General features: G+C 40.8%; 1 protein-coding gene across 1 annotated transcript in view; it reads left to right on the top strand.

The window, feature by feature from the left end:
• Positions 1-21621, top strand: part of HERC2 (HECT and RLD domain containing E3 ubiquitin protein ligase 2) — a 439756-nt gene that overhangs the window by 407043 nt on the left and 11092 nt on the right. The window contains exons 83-91 of the mRNA XM_006898588.1: positions 298-485; positions 956-1153; positions 12597-12680; positions 16488-16629; positions 16773-16967; positions 18060-18172; positions 18936-19126; positions 19629-19734; positions 20414-20626. Coding sequence (XP_006898650.1) covers positions 298-485; positions 956-1153; positions 12597-12680; positions 16488-16629; positions 16773-16967; positions 18060-18172; positions 18936-19126; positions 19629-19734; positions 20414-20626 — 1430 coding nt within the window. The remainder of the gene's footprint in view (positions 1-297; positions 486-955; positions 1154-12596; positions 12681-16487; positions 16630-16772; positions 16968-18059; positions 18173-18935; positions 19127-19628; positions 19735-20413; positions 20627-21621) is intronic.

Genomic DNA, 21621 nt, shown 5'->3' with positions numbered 1-21621 from the left:
GGAAAATAAGATGTGGACTGTGGAAGTCACCTTCATCAAGTTGTCCCTGCTGGTAATGGGTACAGAATTACTGAGGAAATCACAAGTCCCCAGAAGAACACTCACCCTGGGACCTTATGATCAGTGTGTCCACTTCTAGGTCATCTACAAAGTCAGCACAGTCTCAGATGTGAACTTGAAAGGGCAGTGAATGATGATGATTTGGGATCAAATTTTTACTATTGTACATTTTTTTTTAGTGCTTCATGGACTAAACTCCCATCATCTAAATTCATATTTCAAACTCACTTCATCTAGGAGAAGTTTATACATGGGGTGACAATGACGAGGGACAGCTGGGTGATGGTACCACAAATGCCATCCAGAGGCCACGGTTGGTAGCTGCTCTTCAGGGTAAGAAGGTCAACCGTGTGGCCTGTGGCTCAGCACATACACTTGCCTGGTCTACCAGTAAGCCTGCCAGTGCTGGGAAGCTCCCTGCACAGGTGAGTCTGTACAGGCTTCTGGAAATGAAGCTTGCTCCTGCCTCTTTGTGTGTCTAAGATCTTTATAAAATTGTTTCTTGTAGGGTGTAACTAAGTTATTTATACACTGATTCATATTTACATGCATGCACACTTTATTCATCTGTTACGTATTAATAGTGGTGTTCCACTGAAAATAATTCAGGCTCATAATGCTAAAAAACCACACACTCAATGTGTCTGCTTTTTTTTTTCTTCTCTTTTCTTTCAACCTACTTCTTATTCTATTCTAAGTCTTATAAATTAAATTACCCAGAACTATTTTGGAAATACTTTACATGATCTTTGGTAATATATTTCTTTAGATTATTTTAGCCTTCTCTTTGGTTCTACATCATTTGACTCAAATAGTTAAACTGACCAGAATATTATGGTGAGATTTTCAAATCAAATCTAACTTGACACACCCCCACACAATTGACATCTTTCAGGTCCCCATGGAGTACAATCATTTACAGGAAATTCCAATAATAGCACTACGGAACCGGTTGCTGCTATTGCACCACATCTCAGAGCTCTTCTGTCCATGCATCCCCATGTTCGACCTTGATGGATGTCTCCATGACACTGGACTTGGACCTTCAGTTGGGTTTGACACACTTCGAGGAATTCTTATATCTCAGGGAAAGGTACTCTTACAGCAAGCTTTGTGTGTGTGTTAATAATAACTTCAGTAGATTTTAATACAACTCTGATACCTACGCTGAAAATACATTCATATAATTCAGTCATCAAATGTTTATGGAGCATCTGTGGTGCTAGGACCTTTTCTGGGTGCTTAGACTACTTTGGCAGGGGGAGGAGTAGGCAAAAAATGTCTGACCTCTGGGACCTTCTGTTAAAAACTGATATGCTGCTGCATTTCCCCTCTATAATCTCTGCCTATTCCAGAACTCAGTTATGACTCATTGCTGTCATGTTGGAGCCAACTCATAGCTGATCTTCCAGTGGATTTTCAGAGGCTATAAATTGCGCAGGAAGAGATTTCCCATCATCTTCCCTATAGAGCTACCTCCTCCAAAAGGGAAGTGCAAAACTAAACCTCTGTTTAGTTCTCTTATCTGGTTTGAAGCATTATAGAAGAAAAGTTGGATGATTTATTTTCCGAAAGATGTTCAGAAGGGAGTTCTATAGATAGCTGGACTGAGATATGAATAGTGGAAATTCCTAGTATAGAGTTTATCTAGTAATGATTAGAAGGAGATATTTACAAAGCTCTAACATGAATGAGTATATGTGAAAGTCACCAGATTTTGACTACTGACATTTTGAATAATTAGAGCTTTCTAGAAAAGTCTACAGCCAGGGACCTCCAAATTATTGAGGAGCAGTGATGTCAGTTTGAAGACTAAGGTGCATCTGATTCAGGCCATAGTAACTTACTATGCATCTGAAAGCTTGAGAGTTGAATAAGGATGACAGAAGACTTGATGCTTTTGAGCTCTGGTGTTGGAGAATAGTCTTAATGAATATCCTGTGGAATGCCAAAAGAACAAAGATGTCTTGGAAATGGTGCAGCCAGAGTGCTTCCTGGAGGCAAAAGTGATAAAACTTCATCTCACATTCTTTGGACATGTTGGTCAGAGAGACTGTTACTTGGCGAGAAACAGGCTTGGAAAGTTGGAGGGTCATTGAAAGAGAGGAAGACCTTCCCAGATGGATTGACATACTGACTACATCAGTGCACCAGATATGCCAGAGATTATGAGGATGACACAGGGAACAGGGTTCAGATCTGTTCATTGTAGAATTACTATGGGTCGTATTTAACTCAGTGGCACTTAACAACAACATAACAAAAAATAGAGCTATAGTGGCACAGTGCATAGGAAGTTGTGCTGCAAACCCACAGCTTTTCCAGCAGTTCACATCCTCTAATGGCTCTGAGGGGGAGAAATGGGTAGTCCTGCACCGTGCAGTTCATGTGGTGGTTATGTGCCATCCAGACTCATAGTGACCCTTTGTATAGCAGCTCTGAACACTACTCTATCTTGAGACAGTGAAATTGTCTCTAGTACACCTACCTCCATTACTCCAGTCACTGAGTCAGTCCACCTCATCTACAATCTTAGGCTCAGGAAAATCTGCTGGACGGTCAATTATGAGTTGGTTTGTATTCAGAGGCAGTGAGTGAGTGAGTGACACAGAAGAAACATTCAGTATTTATTAAATATATTCAAATAAACAAACTTCAACATATAACCCTTCCTTTTTTTTTTAATAAAAGATTTTCTTAAAACGTCTCTATATATCATTCACTTCTCCACCCTTAACTATCTCCCATCATATACATAGGGCATTGGGCCTATGACTTTGGTTCAGGCCGTGCTAGAAGCCACTTCTTGCCATCTTCCCCTGTGCAATTTATAATATCCATAAACTTACTGAAAAGTCATCTGAAAATTGGTTCCAACTTATCATTAACAGTGAGTGATTGCAAAGATGCTTTTATTTGAGAGTCTCCCATAACTTGGCCACCAAATTTATGGCAGGCAGGTTGATAGCATATTCTAGAAGAGGTTCTGTTTTTATAGGGTAAAGGGAATATATTTGTATGGCTGGGGGGAGTGAGAATGGTATCCTGATGAATGTGTGTTTCTGTGACATTTTATCATCAAAGATCAGTGACCTCTCCAAAGTGCTAAAAGGAAGCAAAGTCACTTTGAAGAAAAAGGTGCACTTGATCCAAGCCATTGTATTTTCAGTTGCTTCCTGTGCATCTTAAAGTTGGACAGTCACACAGTGGTGGTGGTAGTGTTGTGTACCATTGAGTTCGATCCAGCTCATAGCTGACCTGCCAAAGCAGTTAATCACTCAAAAGGAGACTGCCCATCTTTTTGCCTCAGAGCAGCTGGTGGATTCTAACCATGTGCCTTAGGGATTTCAGCACAGCTTCTTGCCACTAGGCCACCAGTGTTAGTCCCTTTTAAAATGTCTAGAAACCTTGAGAGGAAAAAAAAATCTTTTATGTTTCCACAATTAGGAAAGGCCATGTAATAGAGACTTAGGCATGATATGGGAATAAAAATTAAAACATAAAAAAAATAAAGTTGGACAGTGAATAAGGGTGACTGAAGAATTGGTGTCTTTGAATTTTGGTGTTCATGAAGAGTATTAGACATCCCATGAACTGCCAGAAGAACAAACAAGTTTCTGTTGGAGGGGAAGTACAACCATTTGCTCCTTAGAGATGATATGTGAAACAGGCTCACACACTTTGGGCATGTTGTCAGGAGGGACCAGTACCTGGAAAAAGACATCATGCTGGGAAAAGTGTAGTTTCAGAGAAAGAGAGGATGATGCTTAACAAAATGGATTAGCACAGTGACTGAGTTTGAGGATGTCAGATAGCATGAGGTTTGTGCACAGTAAGGCAAGATTCTGGTCTGTTCATAGAGTCATCACTATAAGTTGTAGTCAACTCAACAGCCCATACAATACTGATATAAATTTTAACTTTGCATAAAAACAGATTATTTTACTTTGGCCTTTAGTTCCACTTGAACAGAAATTTCTACTGAACAAGAGTGTTGTGTATGTCTTCTTTTCTAATGTGGCAGAGGGACAGGGGTGTGGTGCCAGATGTTTTTATCTAATGGTAGGATCATCTCCTGGATGATAGAGCAGGAAAAAAGTGTGTTGTTGTATACCATTTAGTTGGAACCAGCTCATTGCTGACCATCCAGTGGATTGTCAGAGGTGGTAAATTACCTGAGAAGAGACTGCCCATCTTTCTCCCTACAATCCACTGGTGGATTTGAACCACGTGCTTTTGGGTTGTCAGCGCAGTTCCTTACCACTAAGCCCCCAGGGTACTAGAGTGAGAAAAAATGATAGAAACCTTAATTTTAACTATTTTCCAGTTATGTTGTTGTTATATTGTCAGGTACAAAACCTAGAAAGAGATAATATGCTACTATCTAGTATAACTTCTTAAGTGTCTAGATTTCAAGAAGCTAAAATCCTAACTATTCACTTTAGAGTATTTAAGTGTGCAGCTTTCAACAACAAAAAAAAAATCACAAGATGTGAAGAAACAGGAAAAGATCAGTATTTCACTGTAATATTTGATTCTGATTTGGTAAAGCCTTTGACAACAAAGAAGTTTCCTTTTCCTATTCCTGTACATAATGTTCAGTGACATGGCTTACATTTTTTACAGTGTGTCAGCCTTCTCATTATTTCTGCTCTTGTCATTCAGTTTTTGTTACTTAGATCTCCCCCTAGCTGCCACACACACCCCACCCCATACCCCTAAGCCATATATATATATATACATACATACATACACATACATACATACATACATACATACATACATACGTAATTAGGCCAGTTAATAGAGTTGGCTTAGCCGACTATGGCCCTAAACTTTTACATCTGGCAAACCACTACCAGGAAGTATCAGGTTATGTCTGGGAAGTATCCCATAATTGTGCTGTGTGCTTTATTATGTACATGAATATATATATATATATATATATGCTGTACACACATAAAAGGGAACTATGGTGACGTAGTCTGTAAGGAGTTACACTGCTAACTGGAAGGCGGTACCTTTCTGACTATTAGAATCCTCTAGAATCGAGAAAGATTGACAGTCTCCTCCAGTGTGATTTACAGCCTTGGAAAACCAATGGAGGGTCAGTTATGGATTGGCTCCAGTTTGGCAGCAACAAGACACATTTGTAACTACACATTTCTTTTATGTTTTTGTTGTTGCAAAATTGTTATGTTACAGATTTTACCACAGTATTTCTTTTTTTGTGTGCTTCTTAGTGTCATCATTTACCTTGGTCAAGTTGTACATACTATATTCATAATTCATTCTGCTAAAATTAGTAGCAGACCAGTTCTAAGAAATGTCAAATCAGCATTGTCCCAACTGCTTGATTTACTGTATGACTCCATAATCTCTGACATCGACAGTTCCTCCTTTGTTCATTTCTCCAGCTCTGATAATGTCCCTTGGGTTTGGTGGTTCACTGTAAGGTCTCCCGGACATTGAGACCTGTCAGGGGAATGCCTCAGGTGACTGTGGGTATGCAGGGCGGTTTTGCAGAGACTGATAAGTGTAGATTATCTGTTGAAGGCAAGAATCTCCAAAAGAGAATGAGCATTAAGGTTCCATAAGCCTCTAGTAGGGTGGGCCTTGTGTCCCATCCTTATCTTCTTTATAATACAATAAATACATCTACACAAAATAAACAGTTTATCGTTAGCCAAGAAAGACATTTTGAATTATAAATCTTAAACATATGGAAATACTTAACCTGTAATGGTATTGCCTTTTCTTCCACAAAATTAGCCAACAATATCAATATCACAAGCAAACAAGATTCTGCTGAAACTTATCCAAAAACAGCTGGAATAGCACATCAACAGAGAACTGCCAGATGTACACACTGGGTTTAGAAGAGGCCATGATACTAGGGATATTGTAGCTAACGTTAGATGAATCTTGGCTGAAAGAAGGGAATCTCAGAGGAATGTCTCTCTGTGTTTCATTGACTATGCAAAGGCATTTGACTGTGTGGATCACAATAAACTGTGGCTGACTCTGAGAAGAATGGGAATCCTAGAACACTTGATCATGCTTATGCAAAACCTATACTTGGAACATACATACATATGTTCCTTGGAGGCAAGGATTCTGAGGCTCCGTCTAACATACTTTGGACATGTTGTGAGGAGAGACCGGTCTTTGGAAAGGGACATCATGCTTGGGAGGGTGGAGGGACGGCGCAGGAGAGGAAGGCCCTCTATGAGGTGGATTGATTCAGTGATTGGGATAATTGGGATGGGAGTGTCGGAGACCGTGCGATTGGCACAGGACAGAGCGGAGTTTAGGGCTGTTGTACATAGGGTCGCTATGAGTCGCAGGCGACTCGACGGCACATAACAACAACAACATACTTGGAACAGAAGGCAGTTATCAGAACAGAGCAAGGGAACACTGCATGGTTCAAAATTGGGAAGGTGTATGCCAGGGATGTGTCATATCTCCATACCTTTTCAATTTATATGCAGAGCAGATTATCCAGGAGGCTGGCTAGAAGAGGAATCTGGTATCAGTTTTGGAGGGAGACTCACCAGCAACCTGCGTTATGCAGATGACAAAACCTTGCTTGCCAAAACTGAGAAAGGCTTGAGACATTTGCTGCAGCCTTCACTGTGAATTGAAACTCAACATCAAGAAAACAAAAATTCTCACTACTGGGCTGACTGGCAGCATTGTCACAGATTGGCAGTATTGTCATGGATGGTGAAGAGATTGAGATTATTAATAGCTTCAGTTTGCTTTGCTCCACAATCAACACTCTTGGTACCAGCAGCCAGGAAATGAAAAGACAAATTGCATTGTGAAAGTCTGCTGTCAGAGACCTCTCCAGAGTACTGAAGAGCAGCATTATCAGTCTGGAGACTTAAGGTGTGCCTGATCCAGACCATCGTTTTTACAGTTATTTGCAGTGCATCAGAAAGCTGGACAATGACTAGGGATGATAGAAGAGTTGATGCCTTTAAGATGTGCTGGAGAAGAGTATTTAATGTGCTTAAGAGTATTATGAAAGCAGGAGTGGCATTCATTTCTTAAAGAACATAACCTCCGGAAATTCTATAAACTTTGATAAATGTCAGTAGTTGCAGAGAGGATTCAGGCTTTTTGTTCATAGGGTCACTATGAGTCTTGCTTCACTCAAAGGCAGTCAACAACAACAACAATGGACTGCAAGGAGAACAAACAGGTTTGTCCTCGAGAGGATATCAGGCTGCTCTTTGGAGGCAAGGATTCTAAAGCTCCATCTGACATACTTTGGGAATGTTGCAAGGCGGGACCAGTCCTTGGAGAGGAACATCATGTTTGGGAGGGTGTAAGGGCAGCACAAGAGAGGAAGTCCCTGGATGAGATGAATTTACTCAGTAACTGGGGTAATGGAGATAGGTGTGTTAGAGACAGTAAGATTGGCTCAGGATAGAGCAGGGTTCAGAGCTGTTGTACATTGGGTCTCTTTGAGTCTGAGGTGACTTGATGGCACATAACAACAACAACAACTATCTAGAGATTGAGTGTTCATTCTTCCTCCTCACAGTGAATATTAATTTCTGCATGGACAAATACTATAAAGTAATAGTGCTAAAATAGGTTGAAAGAGCACAGTTAAAGGGAAAGTGCTAAAGGAAATCAGGAAAATTATATAGGAGCAAAATAGAAATTTCCATAGAAGTAGACATTTTTTAAAAGAAAAATTAAAATATTGAAATAGAAAATTACAATAACAGAAATAATTTTTTTGAAGAATCTAAGCAACAGATTTGAGGTTGCAGAATAATGAGCCAGTGAACTTAGAAATAGGGCAAATGAGATTACTGATTCTTAGGAAGAAAGAATGTTAACAGAGCCTAAGAGACCAATCAGGATCAAAGGAAGACTCTTCAGTAACCTGTTTTATACAGATGACACAGCTTTGCTTGCTGAAAGAGAGGAGGACGTGAAATTCTTGTCCCAGAGGCTCAGCCTTTGGTATGGATTGCATCTCAGTATCAAGACAACAAAGGTCTTCACCATGGGGCCAACAGACAGCATGATAGAAGGATTGTAGCTGTCAGTGATTTCCTCTTGCTTGGATCAACAGTGAACACCCTTGGTACGAACAGTCATGAAATCAGGATACATATTGCACTGGGCAGGTTCACTTAGGGGGATCTCTCCAAAATACTTAAGAGCAGTCATGTAAATTTGAAGCGCACACATCATTCGGGCCATGATCTCTAGTCACCTGGTACACATCTGAGAGCTGAACAATTAGTAGGGTTGACAGAAGAAGAATTGATACCTTTGAGTTGTTGGAGAAGAGTGTTGAATATCTCATGGACGGCCAAAAGAACAAACAGATTTATCTGGGGAAAAAGTGAAGTCAGAGTGCTCCTTGGAGGCAAAGAATACAAAACTTCATCTCATATAATTTGGGCAGGTTCCTGAGTCTCTTTCTTGGAAAGAGACAGCATGCCTGGAAAGATGAACAGCAAGAAGGAGAGAGAGACACCCCCACCCCCAAATGAGATGGATTGACACAGTGACTGCAGCAGTGAGCTTAGGTGTGTCAGCGATTAGGACAGGTTCAGATGTGTTGTTCATAGGGTTGCTGTGGATTGTACTCGGCTTCACAGCACCACCAACAACAGCAACAAGAGACCAGTGGAACATCATCAAACAGTATAATTTGCATTATGGAGTCCCTGAAGTAGAGAATGAGAAAGGAGAAGAAAGTACTTGAGGAAATACCTTCCAAAAGCTCCCAAATCCGAGTGAAGACTTCTCTCTACTATTCAAGAAGCACAACACAGCCAAGTAGGATAAGAGAACTATACATATATATATATATATATTAATATCAAGCTCTCCAAAGCCAAAGATAAGAATAATTTTGAGAGAAGTGAAGTATTATATACAGGGGATCCTAAGTAAAGAGTGTAATTTCCTCATAGAAACCATAGAGACAAGAAGGTAGTGAAGTGAAAGAAAAGAACTCTTTTAAATTTTTTATTTTATTTTATTATTTTGTTTGTGTGTATACTGCCAAATCAGATCTGTCTGGTCCAGGAGGAGATTGTTCCTCCTTCTCCAGCAGAGCATCTGGCAGACTTGAACTGTGCACCATTGGGATTGCAGTGCAGCTTCTTGCCACTAGGCCACCAGAGCTCGCCAAAAGAAAAGAATTCTTAGGTAAGACTGTTATATTCAGCAATATGGTCCTTCCTGAATTAAAGTAAAATTAAGACATTCAGATCATGTAAGTAAAAGCTGAAAACAATTGTTGCTTTTAGTTCTGTACTATAAGAAGTATTAAAAGAAGTATTTCAGATAGGAAAGAAAAGATATTAGACACATGTTAAGATGGTGAAGGGAAAGGCAATACAAAATAAGAGGGTTATTGGCACAGTAACCACTGAATGAGAGAAAAAATAGTGAATAATACTGTACAAGAAATACAAAAAATGTAAACAGTAAAACTCTTATTGCATACATATGCCGTAATATCAGCAATAATACATGTTAATCTCCAAGTGAATACATTATTAAACAGGTAAATAAGTGAAAAGAATGTCACTGATGATATGTTAAAGGAACAAAGACAGCATGAGGGTGGCCGAGTCCAACCTCTACTAGCTTCTTGAAGGGGAAACTGTTCCCATCAACATCATCTGCATTAAAAAACTTGACCCCTGTAAGGTCAGACTCAGCTCCCCACTCTGCCGCACCTACTTCTGCTAATTACTAAGTTGTTGTTATGTGCCATCGAGTCACTTACGACTCATAGCGACCCTGTGTACAACAGCCCTAAACCCTGCTCTATCCTGTGCCAGTCGCACTGTCTCTGACACACCCATCCCGATTACCCTCGTCACTGAATCAATCCACCACATAGAGGGTCTTCCTCTCCTACGCCGTCCCTCCACCCTCCCAAGCATGATATCCCTCTCCGAGGATCTGTCCCTCCTTACAACATGTCCAAAGTGTGTCAGAAGAAACTCCAGAATCCTTGCCTCCAAGGAGTAGTCTGGTTTGACCCTCTCCAGGATGAATCTGTATCACATAGTAAAAGTCCAGATTCTGTAAATAGCAATCCCAAGCCAGGTTAATAGCAAGACACAGTCCCTCAATTACACAGCTTCTTGGTCAACAGCAAGACAGCTCTGATATAGAAACCCCTGGCCAAGGCTCTTCCCACAGTCTCTCTATAGTCTGATTAACTCCTTTTTTTTCTCCTTTCTTTTTTATTATTATTAATTGAAATGAAAGTTTACAGAGACTTTGGCTTTCCATTCATTCATTCATTGTTGCACTTTTCTCCCTGCCCACACCTACCTCCCCATTCGCTCTTGTTTCCCCCGCTCTTCTTTTTGAAAAAGAAAAGAAAAATTCTTTCCTTTATACAGTCCCTCTCCCCAAGTCCACTCCACTATGCTGCCATTATTTTGGACTCATGTCATGACAATAATACCTAAATCATATATCCCTTCATCTGTTTCAATGCAGTATTTATCCCCTTTCTCAGTCTCCCCCCAACCCTCTCTTAAGTTGCTCTCACAGCTGTTGATGTTAAAGTTGCTATAAATCAAGTACCCATAGTCCTAGCAGCTGGAGGCCATGCCTTCAGGGGAGCTAAGGGTGCAGGTGGAGCCTCAACCATTCTTTTTTCTTACACATTACCACTTGGCCCAGTGATCAGGTCCAAGGCAACTGATAGAAAAGTACAAAAATCTTAACACCACACTATATATAGGTTTGACACATGATATTTCTGTGTTTACATTACTATATACTTTGAATACATCCAGAGCCAACTTGGAGCAAAATTTTGTAAATTTATCACCTTGAAGGAATGATTTGTTGATTCTGGGGCCTTGGGACCTGAAGGACAGTTGGCATAGTAAAATCCACAGAGAAGATGTTCTGGTTCTACTTTGATGAGTAGCATCTAGGGTCTTAAAAACTTGAGGGCAGCCATCTAAGGTGCAATTATTGGTCTCTTCCTGTCTGGAGCAAAGAGGGAAGAAATGCAGATATGTACAGAAATAATTAAAGGGCTAGTAGACAGCATGAACCTCACTTCACAATGCAGAGACCAGGAGAACAGATGGTGCCCAACTAGCACCTGTGGTCACGCTCCAAGGGATCACAATGGAAGATAAGATAGAGTGCAGTGTAAAGTAGAGCAAAACTCAAAAAGGCCTGGCTTCTGAAGGGAAAGGCAATAAAAAATAAGGGGCTTATCAGCATAATATCACTAAATAAAGGAAAGACACCAAAAGGTATAGAAAGATTAATGGAAGTTACATTGTTAATATTGAAATTAATAGAATTACAGAACAAAATGTGCAAAAAAGAAAAAGCAACAAAATGTGTATGAATGGTTGAGTGAAAAATTAGTCTGCTTTGTAATCCTTTCCTCAATTTAATAAAAGAAAAAGGATACAAGAGAGTAATTAAAAACTTAAGTGGGCAGGGAAGAGGGAGATGATGGCAAGAAATGCTTTGATGTTCATGTTCTGATTGTTCTTAGTACTCATTCTTTTTTTTTCAAGTGTCTTCAAATTTTATATTGGTTTGCATACAAGATTAGTTTACTCTGTTTTTCACACATTCCTTCATTCTCATTTTGTTTCATAAGATCATTCCTATACATTGTTTTACAGAATGAATCATCTTTGATTTATGTCCCCTTTTATGTTTCCTCTTGTTATGTGCTGTCAAGTCAACTCTCTGTTACCTAGGAGCCCTTATTTGTTTCTTTTTCCTCTATGTTTTCCTACCTTAATCCCCTAACTACCACTCAGTATTTAGAAGTTCTTTCTTAGCAGCAGGTTCTAGAAAATACCCTACCTTTTCCTTCTACCTGAAAAGTCCATGGCTCATCCCCTCTAGCTCCTCCCTGGGTGCCCTCCTATGTCCTGACCTATTCCTCGGCAGTTAAATATTTCAGACAGGTAGCCTTAGCTTTGGTTATCTGAAGGAAAAGTCTGAATTTCCCTGTGAACACTTACAAACAGTCTTTACTCCAAACCACTCTCTTCACAGTCTCTTCACCTGACCTCTCTAAATTTCAGCTCATTTTCTTCTGCCCCCCTTTTCCTCTTCCCTGAGCTTGACTACCACAGAGTCCCTGGTCCATGTGGCATCTTTGTGATCAGTCTTACCCTTAGACTCGACTCTCAAGTGTGTTAGACCTTGAGTCTGTATTTGACAGGGAAGATTGTGTCCTAATGCATTAAGGTCCTAATGGACCAGAGCCATGCTGACACATAGATGACTCACCTATTATTGAGCAGGCTTCTGTCACCCTCTGAACACTGGGGATGCCAAACACAGCAATTAGTAAATGCAGTCTTGCATATTCACCTCTTGGTTCCCCTACATCACTGCTGGGCATGCAACTCAATACTTGACAGAGAGTTTGTCAAGATATTTGTCATATATGTTTAACCAAATGTGACTTTTAGGGGAACTGTTCTCTTTGAGTGATACTTTCTAAATTAGATTTTTTATTCCCTCTGTTCGACATACATTAGGAAGCAGCTTTCCGAAAAGTTGTACAAGCAACCATGGTCCGAGATCGTCAGCATGGCCCAGTGGTGGAGCTTAATCGGATCCAGGTAAGAGATTCATTGAGACCACATATTTCAGATTCATTGCTTCCATGGATGTGAATAATGTGTTCCAGGATGTTATGGAGTACTTCTTGGATGTTACTACTTCAAAGAATGAGTTTTCTTTTTGATACTGGGAACTGAGATTTTTCTTTTTTGGAGGCGGGGCAGTGAACATTTAGATTTTTAAAATTTCTTTTTTATTGCTTTGCATACAGAAGTTGTATACTTTGTGTTTCATTTATATACATGTTTTTCATGCTTTCCTGTATTCACATTGTGTTTCATATCATTCCCGTAGATTGTGTTTTATAAAATTAATCTGCATTGATTCATGACCACCATTACCCCACCTTTTCAGGTCCCCACTGGATCTTTCCTTGTTGCTTTAACCCCTCGCTCTGCAGAGACCAAACTCTGGGACTTTGAGATTCCCCTCCCCACCCTAAACCCTCTTCCCCTGCCCTCTTCCCCTTTGGACTTTGGTACACATCTTTCTAGTAACCCACCTATTTTATGATAGTCTTATGCAGTAAGGAACTGAGATTTAGTGGTAAGAAACTACAGTCCCTAAGCCATGTGGTTCAAATCTACCAGCTGCTGCATGGGACAAGGATGGGCAATCTCCTCCTGTGTGATTAAGAGCCTTTGAAAACACCCTGGAGGGTCAACTGTGGGTAGGTTCCAACTCAGTAGTACTTAGCAACAACAAACAGTAACAGAAGTAATATTTCTTTCAGTAACTCTGAAGTACAAATACTAGTAAGTACAAAGTGGGAACTAGAAATCACCTGTGTTTGTTCCACGTGGCAATAGCAGCCACTTTGCATCGTTAGAGATTATTTTCTATATTTGTTACACCTCAGACTGTTTATTCTGTTCTTTAACTTCCTTAGTGGGGGTGAGGGTGGGGAATGCTCTCCTTACCATTAAGCAAGATTTTGCAGCATTATTTGCCTCCGTCTTTTTGGAGAGCTGTACCATAGCCTCTTACTATCAGTATCAAAGTCTCTTGGCTGGAGCTCAAAGGCTATGTCTCATTTTCTTTGCCATAGACAGGGCTGATGTCACATGTTCTCTTTGATTCACCGGATGGCTCAGATGTTGTCCTCAAGACCTGTATCACATGAAAGACTGTAGTAAATCACTTCCCTATGAGCAGTGTGTGCTGCACCATACTCTTCCCTGCTCAGGTGGTCTTCTCTGATTATTTTAGTAGGTCAAGATTGTTAACATTGTTGCATAATGGTAGCTCCATTAATTAAAAATAACCCATCTCTTGAGTTTATACTGCTGTGGAGTACAAAGCTACTAAGGAAGACTATTATGTAAAAATTAGTTAAAAAACAAATAAGAAAAAAAACAACAAACCCTGACTGGAGCTCAGGTGGCCTAGTAGCAAGAAGCTACACTACAGTCTTTAAGGCTCACGGTTTGAATCCACCAGATGTTCCGATGGAGAATGAGGGGCAGTGTCCTCCTGTACCATAGGATCCAATTCAACAGTACACTCAAAAAAATTAATAGAATAACTACAGTGTTAATTAAAACAAACAAACCCTGGCTAAAGTATATACTACTGTGATGCACTTGACATTTATGTGCAAATGAAATTGGCCTAGCAACTTGAACAGAAACAGAACTGTAAAGAAAAAAATTCTTTGTTCCTGTATCTTTGGTATTAACACATGATTTTTACCCTGATGTTGGTTACATGGCTAGAAGTTTTCCCAGAATTATACTTAGGGGCATGTTGGATGAAGACACTAAATCCTGACCTTTGTTAGATTCCACATGTGATCACTCTGATGCATGTGGTCAAGAACAGCTTCCCCTCTCCTCTGACGTCAGTAGTCAGTGTAGGCCCTAAGTCATTAAGTTAATTCCACAAGTAAATGGGTTGTTTAATTAGGTTCATAAAAGAGCTTTTCTTTTCTCATCTTGGATGATCATTTTGGATCACTCGGGTCAGAAAGTCTCTTAAGTAAAGACTGCTGTTGGCTTATAAGTCATTTCCTGCCAACTGTTGAGTATTTCTGACCTGTGACCCTGTCCCAGATAAATACATAGTGCTTTGTTGGTGGAGCCCTAGGCAAAAAGGTGTCAGGGCCTCAGCAAACTCTTGATGGCTGGAGCTCAGCTTGGGCACACTAGTTTCTAACCTACTCTTAGCTCACATTCTTCTGGTGCTATCACATGCAGAATGCCTCTTGCTCATTTTACCTCATTCACACAGCACAGGACTGTGAAAGTGTATGTGTGAAAAACTAAATTGGAGTGATGGAGGCTGCCTTTATATTGAAATATTTTTATAGAGCAAGCAAGTGACATTTGACATGTTGTTTAGTGCTGCCTAATGAGTGGCATGCCCTACATATCTCAGCCCTCAGGCCACTTGGGCTTCCTCAGTTTTCAGGGCAGGTTTTCTTTATTCAGGGTGTCTATTGCACCTTCCTGACATTAAAAAGGTTTCAACAAAGATGGAAGTGAATTTCAGCCAATTAAAACCCTTTTGTGTAAAGACGTTCAAATGAATTAAACACAAGACAGCAGCATTAAGCTATCCCATGAGTAGGTGTCCACTTCATCAGCTAGCATAACTAGCATTTCTTGTAACATAGAATCACTGCAAGGAGTAGCTGAGGTGAAACAAAGTGTGGCACCTAGCAGAGGTCCTTCCACTGAAAACAGTTACGATCACTGTTATCATCACTCTTCCTAAGAGGACCTGCTCTTATCCTTGCTTAGGCCAAAAACTTCTGGAATCTGTGCAACTAATGATAACTCTACCTGTAGGCATTGCTCACCTTTTACTGACAAATTGCGGGTGCCTCATTTTCTCACCATTGGACTGATAGGACAGAGATAAGATTCAAATTGTCAGCGATTTCATATTACTTGGATCTACCATCAACACCTTTGGTACCAGCAGTCAGAAAATCAGAAGATGTCTTACATTGAAAAGTCTATATTCAGAGACTCTTTGGATTACTGAGGAGCAATGATGTCAGTTTGGAAACTAAGATGCACCTGATTCAGGCCATGGTCTTTGCAGTCATTTGCATGCATCTGAGAGCCGGACATTGAATACAGACGGCAGAAAAAGAATTGATGCCTTTGAGCTGTGGTGTTGGATAAGAGTACTGACAATCCCATGGACTGCCAAAACAACAAGCAGATATATCTTGGTGAAAGTGGAGCCAGAGTGCTCGTTGGAGGCAAAGATAACAAAGCTTCATCTCGCATACTTTGGCATATTGTTAGGAGTGTCTGTTCCTTGGAGAGGGATATCATTGCTTAGAAAGGTGGAGAGAGTAACAAAGACAGGAAGACTCTAAACCAGATAAGTTTACACAGTGACTATAAAAATAGGCTCATGCTAGAGATGGAGAGGATGGCTCAGGATGGGATTCAGATCTGTTGTTCATAGATTGGGTTGCTCTGAGTCACACTGGATGACACCTACCAGGAACTAACAATACTTTGTTGTTGTTGATTGCCTTTGTAGAGCACAACTCATAGCAACCCTATGAACAAAAGGCCTGAAGCCCTTCTACAGCTGTCGACATTTATCAAAGTTCATTGAGTTTCCTGAGACATGTTGTTTAGGCTGTAGCATATAGCTTTGGAACAAAGCCTAGTACTAATCTAAGGCTCAGGGAGAATGAGTGACTTCTATCACTCTAGTCAATGCCACAAAAGAAACCTTGGCACTTAGTAACTGACTCTAGACTCCAGTGAGTTGGGCCATATGTACCTCCACCAATCTCATTGCATATGCTGACAGCCAGTTTTTCTCTTGCTCCTTTCTAGGTCAAACGCTCAAGGAGTAAAGGTGGACTAGCAGGCCCTGATGGTACAAAGTCTGTCTTTGGGCAGATGTGTGCTAAAATGAGTGCATTTAGTCCAGACAGCCTCCTCCTTCCACACAGAGTCTGGAAAGTCAAATTTGTGGGTAAGAACCTCCTCATTGTGCTGAAGAGCCTATGAGTCCCAAAGAAACTGATGAGATGTGAGCATGTGCTCTTCTGGGATGCCTAAAATCCCATGTATGTGCCTTCACATGGAGTGAGTGACTCATTTATTTTTCACTTTAAGGTGAGTCTGTGGATGACTGTGGTGGTGGCTACAGCGAGTCCATAGCAGAAATCTGTGAGGAGCTTCAGAACGGACTCACTCCTCTTCTGATTGTGACACCCAATGGCAGAGATGAGTCTGGGGCCAACCGGGATTGCTACCTGCTGAGCCCTGCTGCACGGGCCCCTGTGCACACAAGCATGTTCCGCTTCCTGGGTAGGTGATTGTTGGGCTGCCTGTCAAGTTTGTGCCATTCATGGTTGCCTTTGTTTTGTTTTTGAAAAAAAATACATCAATTTGAAATTTCTACATGTATAGTATAGTATTGTAGAGCTCATTCTTTGAGTTGTACAAAAATTCTCATCTTTTTCTGAGTGAATCCTTCCCCATTACCACAAACTCTCTGTTCCCTAAGGTTCCTATCTGATTTTTCAAGTAGATATTGCCAGTTTATCCTGTATAGATAAAAGAGCACAGAACTTAAGGCAAACATTCTATACTATCTAAAATAAACTGTTGTTGGGTTTAAAGAGTACTTTGGGACAATAATCATAGGGGTTTGACTAGTCTCCATGGCTCTTGATAGTCTGGATTCTCATTTAGCCATTTAACTTGGTTTTGTATCTCCTCTCTGCCTTGCTCGTAACAAGAGATATTTTTTAATATCTGTATTCAGCAGTTGACATTTTTTAGTATAAATTTTTTTAACTCTTATTTTCCCAGAATTAAAGAAATTATTAACAAGACTTTTTTGTTTGCTTACTAGCACAACAATTCAGTTCATGATAGATAGTACACTTAATGTAGTGGCTGCATCTGCCCCACATTAGGATAGGCTACAAACCAGATATACTGATGTGCTTGACTATATGATGGTGTATTTGAAGATAGGAGATCTCTAGCAGGCAGAAGATGTGAAATCCATTGTTTCTGTATTCTGTTAGGGTGTAAATGGAACACCCTGCTTGCTGATGTACCCATGTCCCAGAGGCAGGCAGGGCTTCTAATGTTCCACAGAGTTCATGCTCTAAGGAGCTTGTGCCATTGTGGTTACTAACTGGCTTTTCTATAGCTAAACTCAGTTGATAGAGAAAGACTGAAGAATTTCTATCTTGAGATACAACATTGGTAACTTTTAGAAACTGAGCCTGTAGAAACAAAAAAGAATAAAGAATTTAAAATGTGCACCTGTTCCCAAGTGGCTCGTTGTCACATTGGTTTAGAGACACCAAGGTCTGTTTGTAGCAGAGTGTATGTTGCATATTATATTCACAAATATTTTCTGCCCCTTATGTTTTGGATGATCAGGTGTTTTATTGGGCATAGCCATCCGCACTGGGAGTCCACTCAGCCTCAGCCTCGCAGAGCCCGTCTGGAAGCAGCTGGCTGGAATGAGTCTCACCATTGCTGACCTCAGTGAGGTAACTTGCACAGCACGGAATTGTGCAGTACTGCATGGGTCTGGGCAACGCCACCTACTAAAGACACAGGGCATATGGAGTTATATCTCAGGCCCAGGGAAAGTCTCAGGATCCATCATGTCTGATGCTCCAGGTGAAGTCCACGAAGCTGGTCTTTGGGCCACATTTGGAGTAGCAAGAGGGTTCTGGTGGTGTTCAACAAGTTGCTCCAAGATTTGATAGATCACCTGTTGTGCGGGGTTTTGCTCACAGATGCTAATGTCATCTTTTTAATTAGAAGGGGGTGGCCGTTTTCCCTTGGAGAAAGTTGAGATTGGAAAGTTTCCTAGGGTTGAGGCAGGGCCCCTTCTCCCTTCACTGCACTTTCCTTTGTGCCATATTTGTGCAGGGATTTTTGTCATTTACCTGATGCTAATACTTTCTTCAGAGCACTTATGAGTAAGAATTGTGCTGCCAACTCAAAGGCATGCAATGTGAAACCACCTGCTACTCTGTGGGAGAAAGATGGACAGTCTCTTCCTGTGCAGTTTACTGTCTCTGAAAACCTGCTATGAAATGGTTCCAGCTTAACAGTAAACAACAATACAGTGCTTTCTCAGGGGTTAATTAAAAGGTGTTTCCTTGAACTGCTTTTTTATATTTTGCAGCCCAGCTGATAAAGTTGCACCCCTGCAAAGAGGAACATAGGACTTAGCTCAGCCTGAGACCTTGTGTGGTCTAGGGGAGCTTTTTGGCTCAGCACAGTTGTTATCTCTCTTTAAAGGTGGACAAAGATTTCATCCCTGGGCTCATGTACATTCGTGACAATGAGGCTACTTCTGAGGAGTTTGAGGCCATGAGCCTGCCCTTTACCGTGCCCAGTGCAAGTGGCCAGGACATCCAGCTGAGCTCCAAGCACACCCATATCACACTGGACAACCGGGCTGAGTATGTCCGTCTGGCCATAAACTACAGGTTTGTGAGCTTTCCCCACTAGTGTTCATTCAGGTGCATTTACCACTTTCCTTAGAGTCCCTGAGGTGATACTGGGTTTTATTCCTGATGTTCAACTGAGGACAGCTTGCAGAGGCCATGTAATGTGCTGTTCAGTCTTTGACTTTATGCCGTAACATCTAGAGTGCCAAGCACAACTTGTCTCTTGGCATGCTTTTCATTTTACGGTATTATAAGTTGAGGGGAATACAAATCTTCACTCCTTCTTGAGTACCTGTTACTACTGAGCATTGAGTCTTAGAACACATATCTTTAGGTTAATCTTGACTAGTGCGTGATATGTGCCATTTTGATGGACGAAGTCTTGTTAGATATGTCAAGTCTGTAAAACTTGTTTTCATCTGAGCCACATGCTCTGTAAAACTTGTTTTCATCTGAGGCACATGCTGCCTGGTAAGGCTTTGTGTGAACAGGAAGAATTCTGCATCACTAACAAAATTGTGAAATGTGCATTTTCTTTCAGACTCCATGAATTTGATGAGCAGGTAGCTGCTGTTCGGGAAGGGATGGCCCGAGTAGTGCCTGTGCCCCTTCTCTCTCTGTTCACTGGATATGAACTAGAAACAATGGTATGCTCACTTCTCCTGGGTCTTATGGGAACTTTGCACAGTGAACAGCTAAATCTATGTTGCTTGCTAATTTTATCTTGCACTTGAAAATCTGAGTTATCTGTTGGTGTTGAATGAAGTAAAAGTATATTTACTCTGTGTGTATGTGCACTGCCTACTTTCTCTCCTCCAGCCTCGTTCACATGAGACAGTTAAGTGAGCATTATGCTGAGTGAACTCAGTCTTATAAGAACAAATAACTGCATAAGACCATTATTGTAAAAATAGAAGGGTAACTAAGAAAATGTGTATAAATATCAAGAAGGGTAAGGGTAGCAGGGTTTAGTGGACAGATTTTGGGGTAAGGGGTGTGAAGGAATAGGGAAGATTCAGTGGGGACTCAAAAAGGTGGGGCATAGGTCTATAGTAATTATATACAATGTAAATGTAATATGAGTGATGTTCTGTGTATAATGTATGAAGCATAACGTAAATGAAAGATAAAACACAGTATACATGATTGAGACACAATGTAACAAAATTGTTGTATGAAAACTAATTTTAAAAAATAAGACTGAGAAACAAGTCAAAGTAAGCTTCTGTCCTGAATGTCTAAGACCAGGCCGTTGTAGAAAAACAAAGTGATAGACAGCTGGAAATGAAAAGGTTGACCATACCTGATAAGAATGTTCTTCTCTAGGTCTGTGGCAGCCCAGATATCCCTTTGCATCTTTTGAAGTCAGTGGCAACATATAAAGGGATTGAGCCATCTGCTCCTCTGATCCAGTGGTTCTGGGAGGTGATGGAGTCCTTCTCCAATACAGAGCGCTCCCTCTTCCTACGGTTTGTGTGGGGCCGGACCAGGCTACCGAGGACCATTGCTGACTTCCGAGGCAGAGACTTTGTCATCCAGGTATGCTCCTTGACATTGCTGTGTCCATTGTCATCTTCATTATCACATCAATTGCTGCAGTGTCTACTTCTGTCCTGAATACGGAGAGGCACACAATCCTGGAGCAGATTATATTACTTTCTTTGATGGAATAAAATGAAAAGTACCTAGCTTCTTTGATTTGATGGGTCAAAACCTTATGAGTACAGAATCTAGGTCATCTCTTTTTCTTGAATACCCGTACCTTTTAGAAGAATTACCTGTATCTGACCATGGTAAGAATAGACTCCTGTTGTGTCATTATACTCTGAACCTGGGGCATACATATTATATAAAGTATTTCTATTGGGTTGGGTCAATGACTTAAGTAAGGAATATGTGATTTACCAAGAAAAATCAGAAGGCTTGTCAAATTGAGAATAAGAATGTTACCTGTGACACTAAGTGCTAACCAGAAATAAGCTCCATTTATTTGGTTGGCCTTTAAATGACACAGCCCTCCAGTGCTCTATCTTTTCTTTCATGAAACACTCACTGTATTGTCCTATCAAGTCCTGTGGGAGCTGGGAGGGTGGGGGGCTGGGGTACAGTGCACATGCTGACCATAGCATATTGGTGAGGAAGATTGGCATTGCTTTGGTGGCCTAGTGGCAAGCTACACTACCATCCCAAATGCATGTGGTTCAAGGCCACCAGCTGTTCCACAGGAGAAGGATGGGCAATCTCCTTCCATGTGATTAACTGCCTCTGAAAACCACCTGAGGGTCAGCGATAGGTCAGTTGACTCTGTGGTACATAGCAACAACAACAACAACATTTCCATCTCAGCCTGCCCTGAACTATGGCTAGCTTAGGAAAGCCACTTTCAAGGAACATTTAAAATGCTGTATAGTTCCTCTCTTAAAAGGTAAATCACTCTCATCCATAATCCTTTCTACCTTCCAAGTGTATTGTTAGTGGTGAGCTGAAGGACCCACTAGTCTCTCCTTTTGTAGACCCTACCTGCCCCATGACCT

The sequence above is a fragment of the Elephantulus edwardii genome, unplaced genomic scaffold (assembly GCF_000299155.1).
Source record: "Elephantulus edwardii isolate Elephantulus edwardi_28Jun2011 unplaced genomic scaffold, EleEdw1.0 scaffold00234, whole genome shotgun sequence".
Lineage (NCBI taxonomy): Eukaryota > Metazoa > Chordata > Mammalia > Macroscelidea > Macroscelididae > Elephantulus > Elephantulus edwardii.
Note: the sequence above shows the minus strand (reverse complement) of the source record. Positions and strands in the feature narration are given on the sequence as shown.